The sequence below is a fragment of the Aedes albopictus genome, chromosome 3, assembly GCF_035046485.1.
Source record: "Aedes albopictus strain Foshan chromosome 3, AalbF5, whole genome shotgun sequence".
Lineage (NCBI taxonomy): Eukaryota > Metazoa > Arthropoda > Insecta > Diptera > Culicidae > Aedes > Aedes albopictus.
This window is the reverse complement of record NC_085138.1, coordinates 64,518,217-64,537,673: the sequence shown is the minus strand read 5'-3', so window position 1 is coordinate 64,537,673 and position 19,457 is coordinate 64,518,217. Positions and strand designations below refer to the sequence as shown.

The following is a 19,457-nucleotide window of genomic DNA, read 5'->3' as shown; positions in this document are numbered from 1 at the left end:
CCAGAGATTCTCAAATTAATGATGGTCACCCTAGTGTGTATGCGTTGTTATGGTGCTGACGTTAATACGCCATGAAATCCACGGACTGGATGATGGAGCATGTGTGCTTTCCTGTTGCTAAGAATTCTTCAAATAGCTTACCATTCACGTAATATCCATGTGCCTTACGTATTCCGCCAATCGTGTCTTCCGTTCAGACATTTTTACCTACTGCGTGGATACCACGATATAAGGTGTGAAGGTGTCGCGAGTCGCGACACTGGTCGCGTTTTACATTTCGTGTTCCATCCAGCAAAGGCCACAATGAAATCTCTGTCCGCAACTAGGCATAAGCCCCAAAATCACGCAAATGTACCCCAAGAAAGAAAGCAATCCAATTAGGAACCGGATGTTAGTTTATATCTATTAAGGTAAACATGGTTGTCTTTTATTTTATTGTATTTCTGCTCATACATGTACTTGCTTATAGTACACTCTTTGGCTGGCATACTCGTTTTGGTTTCTTAATGGTGGACACCCGACTGAAAAAACTGTCTCACCACCTCGACAATGGTAACTGATTTCGTAACAATTGCTAATAATAAAATATTATCTTTCTTCTGACCGAACGAGCTGTTTGCTTTTCAATACTCTCACTGTAATGCATCGAATTGGATTTATCGCTTAAAACAGGGAGTGGCACCACTTCGTAGAAAACAGTTTGACGCTTCACGTAACCGCAGTACCTTCCTCTATCGGCGTATCGAACAGAATTTGGTACGGCCACTCGCGATGAATGACGGGCCCAATGTCGCCGTTCAGAATCGTTATCAGTTCATCCAAATAGCGAACGTCGTCAAGGTCATCGGATAACTTTCTGGTATCCGCCAAAAGACGATTTGTGGTTGCTTCCAGGGACTGCAAAAAAAAATTACACATATTAATTCACATGGAAACTGAAGGCATCTTCAAGATCTCTCACCAAAATATCATTATGCACCTCAACCGATTTGTACATTAGCGAGTGGATGTTGGTGTCCAACTTGCCAATTTCCTCTATTTTGTCGGAAATGTCTTCGATCATACTGGATGTCGTGGAACTGTAACTAGTCTGTCCAGAAAAACTGCCCGAATCGTAGCCACCTGTAGTTTTCCGTCGATAGTTTTGCAACTGGAATGAGTTCAAGATATTGGACTCCAGCAGCCCAAAGCTACGGTACCGGTCGTTTCGTCGACTCAGGCTGGATTTACTACGATGCCCATAACGGGCACCACTACTGCTCGGCCGAAGATGGAAGATGTGGTGCTCGTGATCGTGATCACATTCCAGCTCGCGACACTCACTGTTGTGCTCTGAGGTATGTGAACAACTGTCGGCGTACGCCTCATCTTCGCTGGAAACTCCGGAGTCGGCACGTAACCGTTCCCGAGAGTTGGACTTGGATTTTGGCTGGTGAAAGGGAGACGTCCGGAGCAGACCGCAACAACAGTCCACGTTCAGGTTCAAAGTGTTGATGTCAGTCCGTTCGAGTTCTTCGTACAGGGTGAGGGCGTTTTCTTCGTCCACCGATAGCATTATTTCCAACTTTGGCTGATCCATCTGGGAGGAGAAAGAAATGAGACAAAGGCTAAGTGTTGTATGATGCGAATTATTCGATGGAAGAGAGTTTTGTTTCGATATTCATCAATCATTGCGCAATTCCTTATCAATGTTATCTGTTTCTACATTTTCTTGAACGTCAAGTCAACGTCATTTTCATTATTAATGACATGGTTTAATATCGTGAACAGTATTATTTTTTAAAGATTTATAGCGAAATTCACTAAATAGCAGACACAATAAATTAAGAAGCATTTAAACACGAACGTTCAAAGTACCGCGTGTTCAATAATTTCTCATACAAAAAAAATAATTAGAAAACAGAATTACGCCGGGGCCCGTGGCGTAGTGGCTACACGCTCACTTCATAAGTGGATGGTCATGGGTTCGATCATAGTCCACTTGCAATTTTTCGGCATATCCTCTTCCCCCCGAGACTGACATTGACTCTCTTCGAAGCCCATGGCTTAAACGGACCCGGATACTTGTACATCGGTGAACGGCAACTCATAATGGACTCCCAATCGGACTGGAAAAAGGAACATTGTGAAGGAGTTCCTGGATGACTTCTTAGAGGATTTCCTGACAACTGTATCCATCTAAAAAAACCTAAAGTATTCCAATATAAACCGCTAGAGGAATTTTTCTATAAATTCTTCAAGTAAGGAAGGAATCCTTGGGAATATTTCTGAAGAAATCGCTTGAAGAATATCGGCAAAAAATCCTAGACAAATTTCTGGAGGAACTCTTGGAGGAATTTTTGGACGAATTCTTGGAGAAATATTTCGAGGAATCCCTGGAAAAATTCCTAATGCAATTCCTGGAGGAATCTCTGGAGGGAATCCTGGAGTAATTTCTGGACAAATTCCTAGCAAAACAATTAGAGGAATTCTTGGAGAAATCCCTGAAAGAATCTCTGAAGGAATAATTGCAGGATTTCCTGGAGGCATTCCTGGAGAAAGTCCTGGACGAATGCTTGGAGTATTACCTGGATAAATTTATAGAGAAATTCCTGGATGAATCCGTGGAGAAATTCCTAAAGGAATTCCTGCAGAAGTACCTGGAGAAAACTATGAAAGAATCCCTGGAGAAATTCCTGGAGGAATTCCAGGAGAAATTCCTGGAGAACTTACTGCAGAAATTCCTGGAGAAAACCCTGGGAGAAATTCTGAAGGAAAACCTAAATAAGTTTCTGGAGGATTCCTTAGATAAATTCTGGAAGGAATTCCTCCTCCTTGGAAGCATCCCTGGTTAATTGTTGGAAAAATCCCTGGACGAATTTCTGGAGGAATCCGTGGAGGAATCCCTGAAGCAATTTCTGGAGGAACCTCAGGAGGAATGCCTGGAGAAACTTCTGGACAAATTCCTGGTGAAATTCCAGGAGGGATCCCTGGATAAATCCCTAGAGGGATTATTAGGTTTCTTCCGATGAATTATCACTGGAAAAATCCTGGATGGATTCCGTGAATGAAATTCTGGAGGAATGTTCAGAGGAAATCTGGGAGGAATCTCTGGAGAAATATTTGAAGAAATTCCTAGAGAAATTCCAGGAGGAATACTTGGAGGTATATCTGGATGAATTACTGGAGGAATCAACGGAAGAATTCCTGGGGGAATCTCTGGAGCAATATTTAGTGGAATTCATGAAGAAATTCCTGAAAAATTTCTGGAAGATTCCCTGGTAGAATTTCCATGATATAATTCCTGGAGAAATCTCTGGAGCAATTCATGAAGGAATCCCTGAATATTCCTGGATGAATTCCTGGAGAAAACGCTGGAAGAATTCTCGGAGGAATCTTTGGAAAAAAGTGGAGGAATTACTGAATAAATTCTTGAAATAATTTCTGAAGGAATTACTGGTATAATTTCTGAATGAATTTCTGGAGAAAATCTTGGGGTAATTCCGGGAGGTATTCTTAGTTTCTTTCTTGGAGGAGTCCGTCCCTGGGGAAAGGTCTGGATGGAATCCTGAAGGAATGCCAGGTGGAATATCTGGAATAATTCCAGGATCAATTTCTGGGGGAATTTCTGAAGAAATCCTTGAAGGAATTCCTAGAGAAATCTTAGGAGGAAATCATGCAGGAATCTCTGAAGGAATTCTTGGAATAATGCCAGTATAAACTTCAGGAGGAGGATTTCCTGGAAAAATTCCTGGAGAAATTGCAGGAGTAATTTCTGATGGAATTCCTGGTGGAATTATTAAAGGTATTCCTGGAGAAGTCCCTTTATGAAATCCTGGAGGTATGGCTAGATGAATCCCTGGAAGAACTCCAGGAGGAATGCTTGTGATTATTCCTTAAAAATTCCTGGAGGAATTCCCAGAGCAATCCCTAGAGGAACTCTTGAAGCAATGCCTGGAGGAGTCCCTGTAGAAATTCCTGGAGAAATCCTTGAGGAATTTCTTGAGGAATCTAGAGAAATACTTGCAGGAATATCCGGAAGAATTCCTACAAGAATCTCTAGCGGATTTTTTAGAGGGATTCTTGGACGAACCCCTGAAGGAACTCACAGAGGAATCCTGAACCATCCTGAAGAAATTTCTGGAGGAATCCCTTGAAGAATTCTTGGAAGAATCTTAAAAGGATCTCTGGAGCAATTCCAGCACTGGAACAATTACTGGGGAAACCTCTAAAGATATCCCTGAACAAATCCCCAAAGAAATGTCTGGTGGAATCCCTAGATGCATTCTTGAAGGAATCTCTGGATGAATCCACTGCAGCAAAAACTCCTGGAGGAATTCTTCATACTCATATATGTAGTTTACGAAACTAGGGACGAATCTAAAACAGTCATGTTGATTACTTTAAACTGCAACGCCGATTTGCATATTCATATATCGGGCGACCATGCCGCATAAAAGTCATCTCAAGTCAGGGGGAGCCCCCAATGCTTGCTGACTATCGACACGTTTATTGGGGGTCGTCCATAAATGACGCAGCTTTTTTGGGTGGGGGGGGGGGGGGGGGGAGGGTTGTTTGTGATTTTGTGACGAAGTGTGACGATAGGGGTATGCTACCTAGCTTTCTACTAAGCTTATTGAAAAAAAAAAAATATTTCGTAATTAATAAAATTTTTACTTGCATTAAGTATCATTATCCAGTTTAAAAAAATATATGTTGCCAGATCTTTTTTTCATCACATTAATGTAAATAACAAATAATGAACATGAATGCCGGCTTCCTTCCATAAGACATGCAGCTATGATACGCAACAACTGTATCTGAGTAAATGGTTTTGAAATCCTGCGTAAATAATAATGAATAATGAAAGAATAATGTGTATGAAAATCAATTTCGCTCAAATGCTTCTCACGACCAATAGTTTACTGCTTGCTAAAGGGCACTGCACGCCGATAAGGTTGCAAAGGAAACAATTTCTAAGTTTTTGGCATTATGGTATTATTCCAAGAGTTCCTTATATAGTTTTTACAGGACTTCCTCGAAGAATTCCTCCAACAATTTCTTAAGGAGCTCCTATAGCAGCTTTGGAAGGAATTTCTCATGGTGTTCATTATAGGTTTCCCCAACAGGAGAAGGATAACATTTTCACAGAAATTCCTACTGGGAATCCCAGAAAAAGGTTCTGAAAACAATAAACATCCCAAAAGGATTTGGAGGAATCTCAAAAGAAATCCATCAAGGAACTTTCAGAAGAATTTCAGAAGAAACTCCTGGAGGAATCTTGAAAGGAAATCATAGAGAAATTTTAAAAGAAATGAAGAGTGCCTGGAGCATTTCTAGATGGAACTTTTGGAGAAATCTTGAATAAACTCCTGGAAGAAACTCAGAAGGAGCTATTTGTAGAGTCTCAGAAGGAACTTCTGTATAAATCCTGGTTCAATTTCTGAAGAAAACACAGAAGAAATTATTGAAGAAGTCCCGGAAGGAATTTCTGAAGGAATCCCGAAAATAGCTTTTGTTTAATCCCGGAAGATATCCAAATAGTACTCCTGGTGAAATCTAAGAAAAAAATCTATATAAATAAAAATGGAATGGTGTTTGTATGTCACGAATAGGCTCGGGAACGGGTCAACGGGTCAACGGATCTACACCATTCTTTCAGTGTTGCATTGGTGCAGGGCTCCGACGTGTTCGTACGAAAAAATAATTGGGAATATCGACCGGGAACGCACCGAAAACGAGAAAGTTTGAAAATCCATTTTGCGGGGCATTTTTGTACAAAGCTGCATGTCAAAAAACACAGTAGGCAGGCAGTACGACGTTTGCCGGGACAGCTAGTCCTGAATAAATTCCAGAAAGAGTGAATAAAGGGGTGCCGGAAAAAGTTCCTGGAGGGGTCCTGGAAAAAAACAACCTGGATAAATCCTAGAAGGAAGTCCTCTAGGAATCCCAGAAGAAACTCCCAGAAGAATCCAGGAAGGAATTCCTGAAGGAATCCGAAAAAGAACTCCTGGAGGAATCCCAGAAGCAACTCCTGGAGCGGTTTTGAAAGAATACCGGAGGGGTTTCCTGCAGAGATCTCGGAAAGAATATTTGATATTCATTTCTGAAGGAACTCCTTGGAAAATCCTGAAAGGGACTTCTTTAGGAAACCCAGAAAGAAGTTCTGATGGAATCTTAAAATAAATTCCATTTAAAATCCCTGAAGAGATGTTCGAAGAAACTGCTGGCGGAACAGAGGAGAAGAAAACCTTGAAAGAACTCCCGAAGGAAACCATGGATAAACTTTTAGAAAAACCTTAGAAAAAAAACTTCCGAAGAAATCTCACAATGAACTTACGGTGGAATCTAACAAGGATCTCCGGAAGGAGTTCTTGGAGGGATCTCTGAAGGAACCCCTGAAAGAATCTAAAAAGGAGGAAATCTCAAATGGAATCCCAAAGGAAATTCTTGGAGAAACCCCAGTTGGAGGAATTAAAAAGGGAAGAATTCTCAAAAATGGGAATCCCAAAAGAAGCTCCTTGTGAAATTCCAGAATGAACTGCTGAGAGAATTATAGAAGAAACTCCTGCAGGGTCCTTCAAATGTCGTGATGAATTTTATTCAAATGAAGCCAAATTGATATGTATTCTTAACAAATTTGTTAGTGAGCCAACTAATATTTTCGAAAGAGCTCCCAGAATAATATGATATTGAACTGTATTGGGAGCATCAATTTCCTGTCTTCCGGCATTGAGCAGAACGATAGGTGAATTATTGAGTCATTAGCTTTGGTGATAATCTCTTCTGGTTGCACCTATGGTCTTGATGTTGGCGACTTGAACCTGGCCGGTCGGCAATGTATTTTTTCTTTTTATATTAACGCGCCCTGGGTTAGTTCATCTCGGGACCCACGCTTTACTTCTCTACCGAAGGAAGAACTCACATTTTGCGAGTATGTATGTCGGGAGTGGAATTCGATCCCAGGTCCTCGACGTGATAGTCACGTGCTTTAACCATCACACCAGATCCGCTCCACAGTCGGCAATGTTTTCTTGCTATTGTTGTTTTTTAATAATATTCGTTAAACATACAAGTTAAAATTGAAATCAGAACTAAGTTTCGAGTTTTTTCGTTACTTGCTTTTTGACATGACAATTTTGTTGAGGGGGCCCCCCGCTACGTCATTTATAGGGGGGGGGGGGGTATCCAAATTTGTGACGAAATGCTACGAGGGGGAGGAGGGTATTAAAACTCGCTTAAAAAGCTACGTCATTTATGAACGACCCCTTGGCTGACCTGTATAGGTAATTTTGAGAAAGTATGGGATTCAAAGAAACATGTCGTAAATCATCGTTATTTAATCTTTTAACAAACTATCTCAAAAACAAAAACAGTGACAGCCCACTTTTTGTTTCTCTGTGTACTACGAGTTGTAACACTTTGCATGTAATTTACCTCAATATGTATATCACCCACGCTTCCACAGGGTATGGGTATGGGTATCAATCGCGCCGCCGTCGTTCCAGTTGAGGACGTTCATTTGCTTCCTCTTGTTTTCATTTTTCACTTCGACTATTTACTCGTTAAAATGGTAGAAAAACATAGCTGCCGCTCCATCCTGCCGGTATCCACTGTCTTCGTTAAGTCCATACTGCGGTTGTTACGGCAAATTGCTTCAATGTTCACAAATTTTCACAATTCATCAGTTTTTTTTAAACGCTTATCGTTATTTTTGCCGAACTCTTCTCACATGGATGGTTGCGTGTAGGTTTGGTGCCCAGGAGTAATTATTCCGGTTGACTTTCCGCTGCTGTGTAGGAGGTTTGCTACGTCAATACACGAAGCAGCTCAAAAGCAAAAGTAGTAAATAAGTGTATTCACTTAATTTGCTTGTTAAGCCGTAGCACAGCGGCGATCTAAAACACAATCGTATCACATATAAGTCGGCAATTTTGCCTTTGCATTTTTGTTCAGATCCACTGTGTCACAGACTAGCTAATTCACTATGATATATCGCGTTTTGCTGTTCTTCACGTGCAATATCTGTTGACGATCTTCTCCATCAAACGCCAGTAAGATGTAATACCGGAGAGGATTATGTGATTTCTCGCTTATTAAATTTCACATGCTAGAACCAAGTACTTATTCGGTGACACTTGCTCTTCTAGCAATATGCAACTACACCCCTATCACTTATCCGCACCAGCGCAGCGCTGCAAACTGTTCAAGAGTTTTGTTCCACTTGTTCAACGCCTCGATGACCGTGAAATCGTTCGCGTCATCCCAATCAACTCGCCTCCGTAAAAACGATTCCGCATCGTTTAACACAACGTAATTTACACCTGATTCATCATCACTGCGCGATTGGCACTTGAGCTCCAAATGATTGCACTGGAAATGCTTATGCTGAGAACCAAATTCTACTAATAGCTCAAGTTATGGTACTCCGCAGTTGTCGTTCTCGATAGCGGAAAAGGCAAGCACACACTACTGCTGAACTGATTTTCTACTTGGCGTTTGGAGAATACTCACGTCACTATGAGAGCTGCTGTCTCGAAATGGGGCTGGGGCTGTCTGCTGTCCGCGAAAAACACCCAAACAATTTTCTTTCGTAGCAATGAAACAAACAGTCCGGGCTGTGGCGGGTATTAGGTATAGCACACGCGAAAGTTGAACGCATTTTAGCTTCTGTCAGTGCTGAGCGAGCAGTCGGGTGGTGCCGGTATGTTTCGGTAATAATCCACTTGAGGGCTGGGCAGTCGCACCGCGTGAGATCATCGACTCGCCAGCAAACGAACAACGAACGATACTTGTGTATATAGATAAAGAAATGGTGATTGGAGGATACCCGCATGTGCGCTCGTGGTGAGCTGCCAATGCTGACTGCGGCTGATTGCTTTACATGTGCGAGCAACTGGGTGAGTGCTCCGTAAAAAATAAATTTATAAAATAATACTGAGATGAGATTATTGGTCTCAATATAACGAACAATCTATGTGACTATTCTCGTTTTTTTTTATAGTGGATAATTTTTACGAATTTTAAATATCTGGAACCCAAATCAAGTAAGCTAAATTAACAACACGCAGAATCCTTGCGATGATGCATTTGATATGAAAATGTATAACTTTTTTTACAGGCGTCGGATCACTTTGCGGTTTGGCATATTTTTTTTTCCTTCTAAACCATAGGGGGAAAAATCTGCTCAACAGACAACCTAACAGGAAGGTTAGGGTAGTGTGGGGTTAAGACCGTCTTCTACAACACTAGTAAAAGCCAGGACTACTCTCTCCTCGACCCACTAAAACGCATTCCTATGGTCGCCAAACCCTACGGCTCTCCGGAACCACCAAGAAAGTATTGCTTCAGAGAGGGGCTAGTGCACATCGCACCCTCAAGGTTAGCTGCGTAGCCTAGCAGCAACGAACACTCGCTCTGGAGAGTACATCACGGCAACATGCTGGCGCTTAGCCAGTTTCCCGAGTGGTCCTCGCCACTCCCTTTGTCCTCGGAAGGCGGGCAGGGTCAACCCCGCCCGCGCCCAACTGCTTTGCAGACATCAAGAACTGATGCCCACGTGCAACTCGATCTGACCTGCCCGCAAAGGAAGGGTATCACTACCCTTCAGGCCCTATCAGATGCACCCGAAGGGGGCTGTCCATAAACCACGTGGTCATTTTTTCGGGACTTTTCAACCCCCCCCCCCCTCCCGCGTGGTCATTAGTCCATACAATTTTTTTTATTTGTCCATACAAAATGGTCATTGGCCGAACCCCATCCCCCCCCCCCCTTATGACCACGTGGTTTATGGACAGCCCCAAGGTTGCGGACAGCAGGGTCACATCTACCCCGACCTTTGCGGGGGACCCCTTTCCAACCGCGGGCTCGGATCCAACCCAGTAGACCGACGCCACGACAGCACCGCTACCGGGACTTCCTCTCCGCGGCCACTTAATCGCTGTAAGGGTTGATCTTGACCGCAGGGCACCGGTATGACCTACGAAGCCGACTTCGAACCCCTGGACCACCTCTTGTACTGCATCTGGACTAGCCATTCTCCAAGTCCACGCGCCACCTCCTCTGTAGCTCCCAGACGATATGGGTGATAGCCGTTGAAACGGCGTTCCAGCTAGCCTCATCCCTACACATCCTCTGGACCAAATTGTCCGGAGTTGTGTCCTCCCCGCATGTGGCAAGCATGCGGTCACGCATTGTGCGAAAACGCGGGCACACGAACAAAACGTGTTCCGCCGTTTCCTCTAAACCATTGCACACTGGGCATTCGGGAGAATCCGCATGCCCGAAACGGTGTAGATACTGTCGGAAGCAACCATGACCTGTAAAGATCTGTGTCAGGTGGAATGTAACTTCCCCTTGGCGCCTATTAATCCAACTATCTACCCTTGGTATCAACCTATGGGTCCACCTTCCTGTGATGGAACTGTCCCACGCGCGCTCAGGCACATAAGCCTGTAAGTACTTTCCAGCTTCCGTCGGTAGCATTCAGTACTTAGCGCGGTACCCCACGCCGGGCCGCCATACCTAAGTATGGACGTAGCAACACTAGCCAGAAGCTTGCGCTTACTGGCGTACACCGCAGAGCTATTGGACATCATCCGGGACAGTGCCGCAATAGCTGTGGAGGCTCTTTTACAGGCATAATCGACGTGGCTACCGAAGGTAAGCTTTCGTCGATCATCACGCCCAAGTGTTTGACGGAGCGCTTTGACAGGATAGTGCACTCTCCTACACTGATCTCCGTCTGCTGCTCCGACTTCCGGTTGTTAACAACCGTCACCTCTGTCTTGTGGTGAGCCAGATCCAGTTTCCTGGACCGCATCCACGCCTCCACAACCTTGATCGAGTGGTCGGTAGTCAACTTCACCTCCTCGATTCGTTTCGAGCGTAATATCGTCGGCAAATCCGACAATCTCCACTCTCACTGGGTACTCTAACCTCAACACCTCGTCGTACATGACATTCCATAACACCGGACCCAGGATGGAATCTTGCCGGACTCCTTAGGTTATGTGAAAGCACTTCTGACCCACCTCCGTGTCGTAAACTAGTATATTTTCGCCCTCAGTGAACCTCAACCAACATTCTATTGAGGATGATCTTTTCAAGCACCTTCTCCGCCGTGTCAATCAAGCATATTGGTCTATATGCCGACGGGTCTCCGGGTGGTTTCCCCGCCTTTAGTACCAGGCTCTGCCTCTTCCAAGCTTCTGGGAAAACTGCCTCGTCTAGGCATTTCTGCATAGCAGACCTGAGCATCTCGGGAGCCTCTGCAATAGCTACTTTTAAGGCCAGGTTCGGAACTCCGTCCGGTCCTGGGGCCTTACCTACGCTAAGGGACTTAGCTATCCCCGCAAGTTCCACATCGGTGACCCTCTCCTCATTGCCAGCCCCAGTCCCCGGCTGTCCTACGAAAGGAGGCCAAGGACTAGGATCATGACGCAGAAAAAGTCCTCCAATGATCCCCTCAAACATCTCTGGAGATTGCTCTGTAGCAGCCATCACACCTCTCGTCTTGGCCATAACGATCCTGTAGGCGTCATCCCACGGGTTCGTATTGGTACTCTGACAGAGACCCTCAAAGCAGGCCTTTTTGCTTGCTCTTATCTCGGTCTTAAGCGCGGCTTTTGCAGCGGCGAACACCATTCGCCGTTCGTTTCGCTCTTCCTCTGATCGTGCTCGCTGAATCCGCCGCCTAGCCCGTAGGCAGGCGCGGCGCAGGTCCGCAATCGCGTCGGTCCACCAGTATCACCTACAAAACACCAAACACCAATCCACTTTCCGGAGGACCATGGTGCACAGTTCAGCTTAGACTCGTTTATTGGCAATCGCACGTTGATCAACCGCCCCTAACATAGGGAACAGACAATCGAATTTGCCGGAGCCAATCCTTATTCACTGTCAGCCGATGGCCAAATTATCCGCCGATTTTGGTTACCCTTCCCCAAACTTGCTGACAGTTCTGCCGGTTCCATGAGATAGGGATGGTAATGACCTTAAGGTAATTACTGTATAAGTAATTACTGGGCTGTATTGCGCATAATCCAGTCTTTACTTTCCAGTAGAAGCACCTCTTAAAAGGTCGCACATTTTTGAAAAAGAACCTTTTTAAAAAATAACCTCTCTTTTCTTTAGTTTTTTCTGCTCTGCTGATAACTTAGTTACATTTACGTATTTCGCTATATTTTGCATAAATATTTAGTTAAAAGATTATCTCAGGTCTGTGTTAAAAAGGGTAATAAAAGTTCTATTACTACGTGATAAACATAGTAATAATCTTGGTAATAATCGTAAAAGAATGTGAGAGAGAGACAACTTCCTTGTAAATCTCTTCCATAAATTACTTCAATCACTGGAATATGTAATTGATATTTTTACTAAGCTCTATAAGAATTCCTCTAAAATGATTCTACAATTCCCGAGTATCAGCCGTTATCCTCGAAAATTAATACATAATATATTTTCAGAAATATGTGCTTAAAGTCGCTTAGGAATCATTAACATTTTTTAATCTTCTGAAATATCACTGAAGATAAAACAATAATTTTGACAAATTTCATCAAAATTGTCATGTAGTTGATTGATTCTTCTTAAGAATGAAGTTTGGCGCAATTTATGTTTCCAATTTCTTCGCGAATTTTTATCTTTGAAATTTCATTAAATGATCTTCTAGAAATGAATTGGACTAGGATTTGATTTTCAGAGTATGAGCATGAGCATTGGTGACCGTATACTTCGTAGTTGCTACTCCGTGATTGAACTGAGCTGGCGAAGAGTTGTTTAATTTGTCAAAACGAACAACTTTGTCGAAGACGCGAAATCTCTGGGACGTAAAACTAGAAAGTTAGATGATGGCACCACCTATGCGGATAAGTTGCGAATTGCTAAACTCTTGGCAATTGACGCCCCTGATCATTACAAAAAACTTTGTCTGAGACACCATGTGCCGGAAATGCTTCATTTCGGAGTAATTAATTTTGTCCCGCTAGATTGTGATCCTGGCCCTTAGTACATTGTATTATTCTTTTGGAATTTTTATGTTGTAAATTTATGTGACCGGCTCAATTTACACTTTCTGACATTTTTATGTTAAAATTATCGCGTAGTCCTAAATGTTTTTAACCCATTAACGCCCGAATTATGCCACAATCACAGTAGATGTCTGATTTTTTCTGGAGTGTCTCAACCCCATAAAAGAAAGTTATTGCAATCATCTCAACGGAAATCTACGGTGAAATTTTCGTTTTAATACACAGTGGGGCATATGCACGTGAAACGTTGAATTTTTTTTTTTGCGCAGCTACCTTATTTATATGAGCTATGCAAATCTATTCTAGATGACTGATCATAGTTGATAATCTCTCAATAAAAAAAGTTACAGTTTGAAATATTCCAGAAATGGATTACATTAGTAATAACTCAAACAATGTGCTAGTAGTTTATCAATGCATAGTTTTCAACAGTTTTTAGGCATTCCAATTTGCATCATTCTAATAATTCTATATATAATGGGTTGATATTCGGCATTCTAGTAGTATATCCTGCCCACCGTATCCTTCTGGCTTTGCGAGCACGTGGCTCACCCTCTGTCGCCACACACCGTTATCTATACTGAGCAAAAGATTACCTTAGCAAGTGTTCTTTGAGCATGGTTTATGTTTCATATTTTTAAAGAACCACCTTATTACCGTTCTGCTCATCTCATTCTCCCGCGCAGAGCTATGGAAAATCATGGACGAAAACGGCTTTCCTGGGAAGCTGACTAGACTGATAAATAAAAGCAACGATGGAGGGTGCGCAAAATTGCGTAAGAGTTTCGGGTGAACTATCCAGTTCATTCGAATCTCGCCGGGGACTGCGAAAAGGTGACGGACTCTCATGCCTACTCTTCAACATCGCTCTAGAAGGTGTAATGCGACGAGCCTGGCTCAACAGCCGGGGAACGATTTTTACAAAATCCGGTCAATTTGTGTGCTTTACGGACGACATGGACATTATCGCCAGAACATTTGGAACAGTGGCAGAGCTGTACACCCGCCTGAACCGCGAAGCAGCAAAGGTCGGACTGGTGGTGAATGCCTCAAAAACAAAGTACATGCTGGTAGGCGGAACCGAACACGACCGGATCCGTCTGGGTAGTAATGTTATTATAGACGGGGAGGCATTCGTCTACCTCGGATTCTTACTGACGGCTGACAACAATGTGAGCCGTGAAATTCGGAGGTGCATCATCAGCGGAAGTTGGGCCTACTACGGGCTCCAGAAGAAACTGCGGTCGAAAAAGATTCACCCACGCATCAAATGCACCTTGTACAAAACGCTAATAAGACCGGTGGTCCTCTACGGACACGAGACATGGACCATGCTCGAGGAGGACCTGCAAGCACTCGGAGTTTTCGAGCGACGCGTGCTAAGGACGATCTTCGGCGGGGTGCAGGAAAACGGTGTGTGGCGGAGAAGGATGAAACAACAAGCTCGCTGCACTTTACGGCGAACCCAGCATCCAGAAGGTGGCCAAAGCCGGAAGGATATGATGGGCAGGACATGTTGCAAGAATGCCGGACAACAAGTCTGCAAAGTTGGTGATCACAACAGATCCGGTTGGCACAAGAAGGCGTGGAGCGCAGAGAGCACGATGGGCGGATCAGGTGGAGCGTGACTTAGTGAGCATTGGGCGTGACCGAACTAGTTCACTATTAGATAGCTCTTGATGTCCTGATCGACCTTGTCGAATTCAAAATTCTTCTATGTTGTCTGATTCTCGAGATACAGAAGTTCAGAATGTTTAAAGAGTTCACTAGCGTCACCTAACGAATAAACCCAGAACCAACTAGTTCACTATCCGTAAGCCCTTGATGTACTGATCAACTGAGAAAAAATATCTTTGTTTGTGAACTTAAACAAAAATGAAAGTCAATATTGTGGGTTTTGAGATGCAAATGAAATTAACCACAGCTATGAATTGAAATCTTTAGCTATTAGTTCTACTTTACAAATCCCACCTTGCTTCAAAATGATTAATACTAGGGTTTCAAGCTTATTCTCGTCATACTTAGCACCGATCAATACTTATTTTTGTTGCATCTTGCCCAATGTCTTACAGCCTTTTTTTTTGAATGACTTATTCATAAATTAGCTTTTATATTATGTTTGTAAAAACATATGGTTGAACAACTTCCATTTCCTTAAAATAATAAGGTTGAATAATTTTCCCTTAAATTCTATTTACATCTAGTCCAAGTCTATAGTCTATAGTCTTGGGCACTATATAAATTTAATTTCCTTCACACCTTCTACGTGACACTATGGCACATAGGAAAGCCAAAAATCATTATTTGACCGTAGCTGTGTCCGGAAAAAAAAATCAAATTATTCACAATCCAAATCAAATAATGTGTTTAAAATACTATTGAGTGGACTGCTTTTGAATTGAGATAGATGTAGCTGGTATTTGCCTGCATATTCCCAAAGACAAAGACGACTTGTTTGTTTACAATTTTCCGACGTGGAAAAGCACTTTATACCAATAATTGAGCAGTTTTTGCTGCATTTTGAAGCATTGAAATCCAACTTTGAAATGTCACAGAGCTTTTGTGGGGTGTTGGTTCAAGGTTGGTTAAACAAAGTGAATATGACGCTGTGAAAATTGAACGGTGATGAAGAACAATTCGGCTAGCTGTTGCTTTGGTGCGGTTGCCTTCGTCATTCGCAAAACGAGAAAAATTGTGAAGCCGTAAATGGACTGAAATAGATATTTTTGCGTAATTATTTGATATTAATTGCTGTAGGGACTGGTTATTGATAGTCTACATGTTTTTGCTGAGTCATTGGCAAAGGTAAGTTGAAATATCTTCAACTATTGGCTAATGTCCATCTGACATGACGGGAATCAGCGCATATGACGAAGTAAATTTTTACCCTCCATATATTTTTTATTTAGTAAATATTTGTAGGTTGATCGACATTTTCAATAACTGTATCGCTGAAAAAGTTCGAGAATCCCAGACATAAATGAATATTACGATAATGTTGGGTTTTCTCACGTAGTTCATCTTCATTTGTTTTATTTCTGTCATTGTCGTAAACCTGTTGCGATGAATGTAACTAGCATTAGGTTGGTGTAGATTTGCATATTGCACTTGGGAGCCATCAGAATTTTTCGTTTCAGAAAAAAAATTTACAGTACTGCTGTAAAACGTACCGCAAAAAAAAAAAAAAACATTTAATTCGTTCTGTGTCTGTGGTCTTTGCTAAGCGGAATGTCTGGTTGTAATTTTTGAGTAGTCTGTACATGTTGTAGTTTTTTTTTAAATGATATCTTCACTTAAAGTCTGCGCACTTTAGAATCGGTACACTTTAAGCCGGCTGCGAATCAAACACGGTTTGACCTAGAAAAAAATGTTGTATGAAGCAAATGAAGCTTATCTATTGTATTTTGTAGGAAAGATATGAAAAAATGCGGTTTTTATTTCTTTAAGGGGGAATTTTGATCTGATTGTGAAATTCATGCCATTTTCTTCTGCACAAACCAATGATCGTCGACACTTGCAAATTTCACAGCTTACGGGCTGGAATTTCCACGAGAAACAAAAGCATATTCATCAAAGATGTGCTCAAAACGAGTTACGACTTTTAACTCTTGACAAATACGGTTCACAAGACCATAATAAACTTATAGCCTTATCGTGCATTCACGCTATATTCAAGGCATAATTTTATTCAAAGTATTTTTTATGAAAAAAATATTTCCTGGGATCGTTTTTGGGATCTACAATTCCCTAATTCAAGTGGCCTAACATAATTCAAACCGAAACATGGATTATTTTTGGATTTATTAGCAGTTTTCCTGCACATTAGTCGGAAATTAGCAGTCGTAATGCAAACTCCTCCTTATAAACCTTAAATAAGATAGTTTTCATGGATAAAACACTGAAAATCATATGGATTACAAAACTATAGATGTAATTCTATGATCACAAATAAAATATTTCTGAGTAGATTCATTTTTATTAAAAATTTCGTGAGATATTTCACGCCATTCAAACACATCCTACGAATTTCATCAGCAATCGTCCTTACAGCTTTCGAGCCACGTTTATTCATATTGTTCTGCGTTAAAACATTGGTTTCTTGTATACCAATACTATTCGTATAGTATCCTTCTCGTATGCGCATTTGCCGAACTACAGTTTATGCGAAAACATTTTTTTACTTTAAATATCTATGAAAGCCTTTGATTTTCAAAAATTGCCAATAGCTATATATAACAATTTATTAAGTCAGATCAATAGTTCATCTGAAAAATAATAAAAACAGCAAATTTTTATTCTTCCTACAAACTACAACAGATAAGCTTCAATTGCTCCTAACAAAACGTTATTCCAAGTGAAACCGTTTTTGATCTGCAGCCGGTTGAAAGTGTACTGATTCTAAAGTGCGCAGGCTTTTTTTTGTTGGCACTGTGCTGGAGTATCCGATTAGGCAGTTCACAGACACATAACGAATTAAATCACTTTTCCCTGATGGCAAGTAGCATTTTCGAAATGTGGGGACCAATTAAAACCGTTGTCGTTTCACAGAGTTTTTTGACTGCATAGCCGAGAAATTCAATATTTGAAGAGTTCAAAATCACTATTTTGAAAAGTAGATACACATCTTAATGTTAGTATTTCACGATGTGTCTTGAACGATAATGCGGTATACTTTGTCATTTTTCAAACCTCCAGAACTCTTCAAACTTGTTAAATTAGTTTAGTTTAGATTAGTGGCATCTGGCATCTCAATGGCATACTATTGATGTTATCATATTTGTAGATGTTAGGCGTCCGAACATCGATGGGCAAAGATGAGAAAGAAGAAAAATATTTTTTTTTTCGGAAATTCGTCAAATAATCTTTTGGAAATTATTCAATTTGTTAATTTCTGTACCATTTATGCTTTACCTGCAAGCAACGCCCGTGGCTAAATTTTCAATGCGACTTTACCACAACATTGAGCTCATTCCGTATGTATCCGCTTCGATATTTCCTCTGCGTTGTGCTCGAGTACTGTGGGTGGTAGGGTTGTTCAGTATGTTCCAACAAATATTAACTGCTAAATTTATTGTATTGAACTGTTTTCTTTTCAGCAAATTGCACTTTGGTTTGTTAATGTAATTCAATTCCACTTCAGGTAGTTTTTTTTCACGCACCGGCGACACCCCCAATCACCAAACGTTCCGTTTTTCCCACGCGTTCCATGCATTCCATTTCCCACCTCCTATAGACTAGACACACAGAGCTTCCTCACTCCTCACGCTTGCGTATGCACGTCTATTGATCATTATCGGTGGTGTTATTCAAAGTGGCACTCTCACTTCCATCGATCGATCGATGGCCGTCATGTTTGATTGCACTTTTCTCTTCGCTTCGGGCAAAACCCATGCATGTGGATGCGTGCGAAACACTGAACCATTCATTGCATGCAATGCAATGCATAATGCATTGATGCGATGCCACACATCAATATAACCGATGATGGAAAGATCTTCGGTTTCGATTAGGCTACCGTATGAGTTTCTGATGTCGTTGTCGGGTGGAATTTCTTCGCATCGGAGTTGCAACGTAAGTGCCACGGTAACGGTTTCGATCATGAGATGTTTTGATTATCTGATCCGATTATTGGAATGAACACGTGTATGACGATGAAGATGACAATAACGACGGCGACGACGACGACGACAAACGCGAAAAGCTACATTACGCGACAGGTGTTTGCGAGCGACTGTTGAAGGTAAGCTATTGAGCCTTCAGGTCCTCCTGCAGAGAGAAGAGGGTAGGGCTCACTTCACTCGGGCTTTCTTTTTTTTGTTGCCTATTATCTACTCCATCCCGAACGAGAGGAAATAGCCTGGTAATAATAAATTATGAAACAAAATCAAAGTGCTAATTTATATACCTTGTTTTCGAATTTTAAATAAATTCGAAACAAACCAGATTTTTTTTTTAAAGGGATTTTTGAATGAATCCTTTTTGGATTCTTTACCAATACCACTACAAAAATCCTTGATACCGAAGAAAAATAGTTGGAATCTCTCCATCATGATAAAACTCTTAAAATTTTAAGTGCAAATACTAGAAGAATTTATCTTCATATCTTTAGATAAATTCTTTGGGATACCTAAGAAGAAAGATAAAATTATATTTTCAATGAGGATGGGTAAATGTTGTTTTAATGAGATATTTATTTCCCTTCACTATCACCTTAGAGCTTTAAGTAGAACTTTTTCCCTTGAAACATTATTTAAAAATATTGTAAGTCGTAGACAAAATAGGCCTACTGTCCCAATACATATAAGCATAGCAGTGAGATAAGGAATTTTCTCGTCCTTTCTGGTGTATTACTTTACTTTTCCTTTTGCAAATGTTAAGTAATGGTGATTTTTTTTAACTAGTGTTTCAAGAGACATTTAGGGTCTGATTGCCATGAATACTCTCACA

The 19,457-nt window shown here is 41.5% G+C and overlaps 1 protein-coding gene across 3 annotated transcripts; it reads right to left on the bottom strand.

Annotated features, from left to right (window-relative positions):
- Positions 1–420: 420 nt before the first annotated feature.
- LOC109415651 (uncharacterized) lies at positions 421–18,761 on the bottom strand. 3 transcript variants are annotated; one of them, XM_029871843.2, is made up of 4 exons: positions 18,526–18,761; positions 8,494–8,597; positions 962–1,579; positions 574–897 (listed from the first exon to the last, which is right to left on the bottom strand). In XM_029871843.2, the coding sequence occupies exons 1-4, from the start codon at positions 18,608–18,610 to the stop codon at positions 709–711; spliced, it is 996 nt and encodes a 331-aa protein (XP_029727703.2). In that variant the 5' UTR covers positions 18,611–18,761; the 3' UTR covers positions 574–708. The 3 variants fall into 3 exon arrangements, with proteins under 3 accessions (XP_019545105.3, XP_062716606.1, XP_029727703.2); XM_019689560.3 differs by lacking the exon at positions 8,494–8,597 and having other exon boundaries at positions 421–897; positions 17,922–18,745; XM_062860622.1 differs by lacking the exons at positions 8,494–8,597; positions 18,526–18,761 and adding an exon at positions 7,417–8,480 and having other exon boundaries at positions 421–897.
- Between the last annotated feature and the right edge of the window lie 696 nt (positions 18,762–19,457).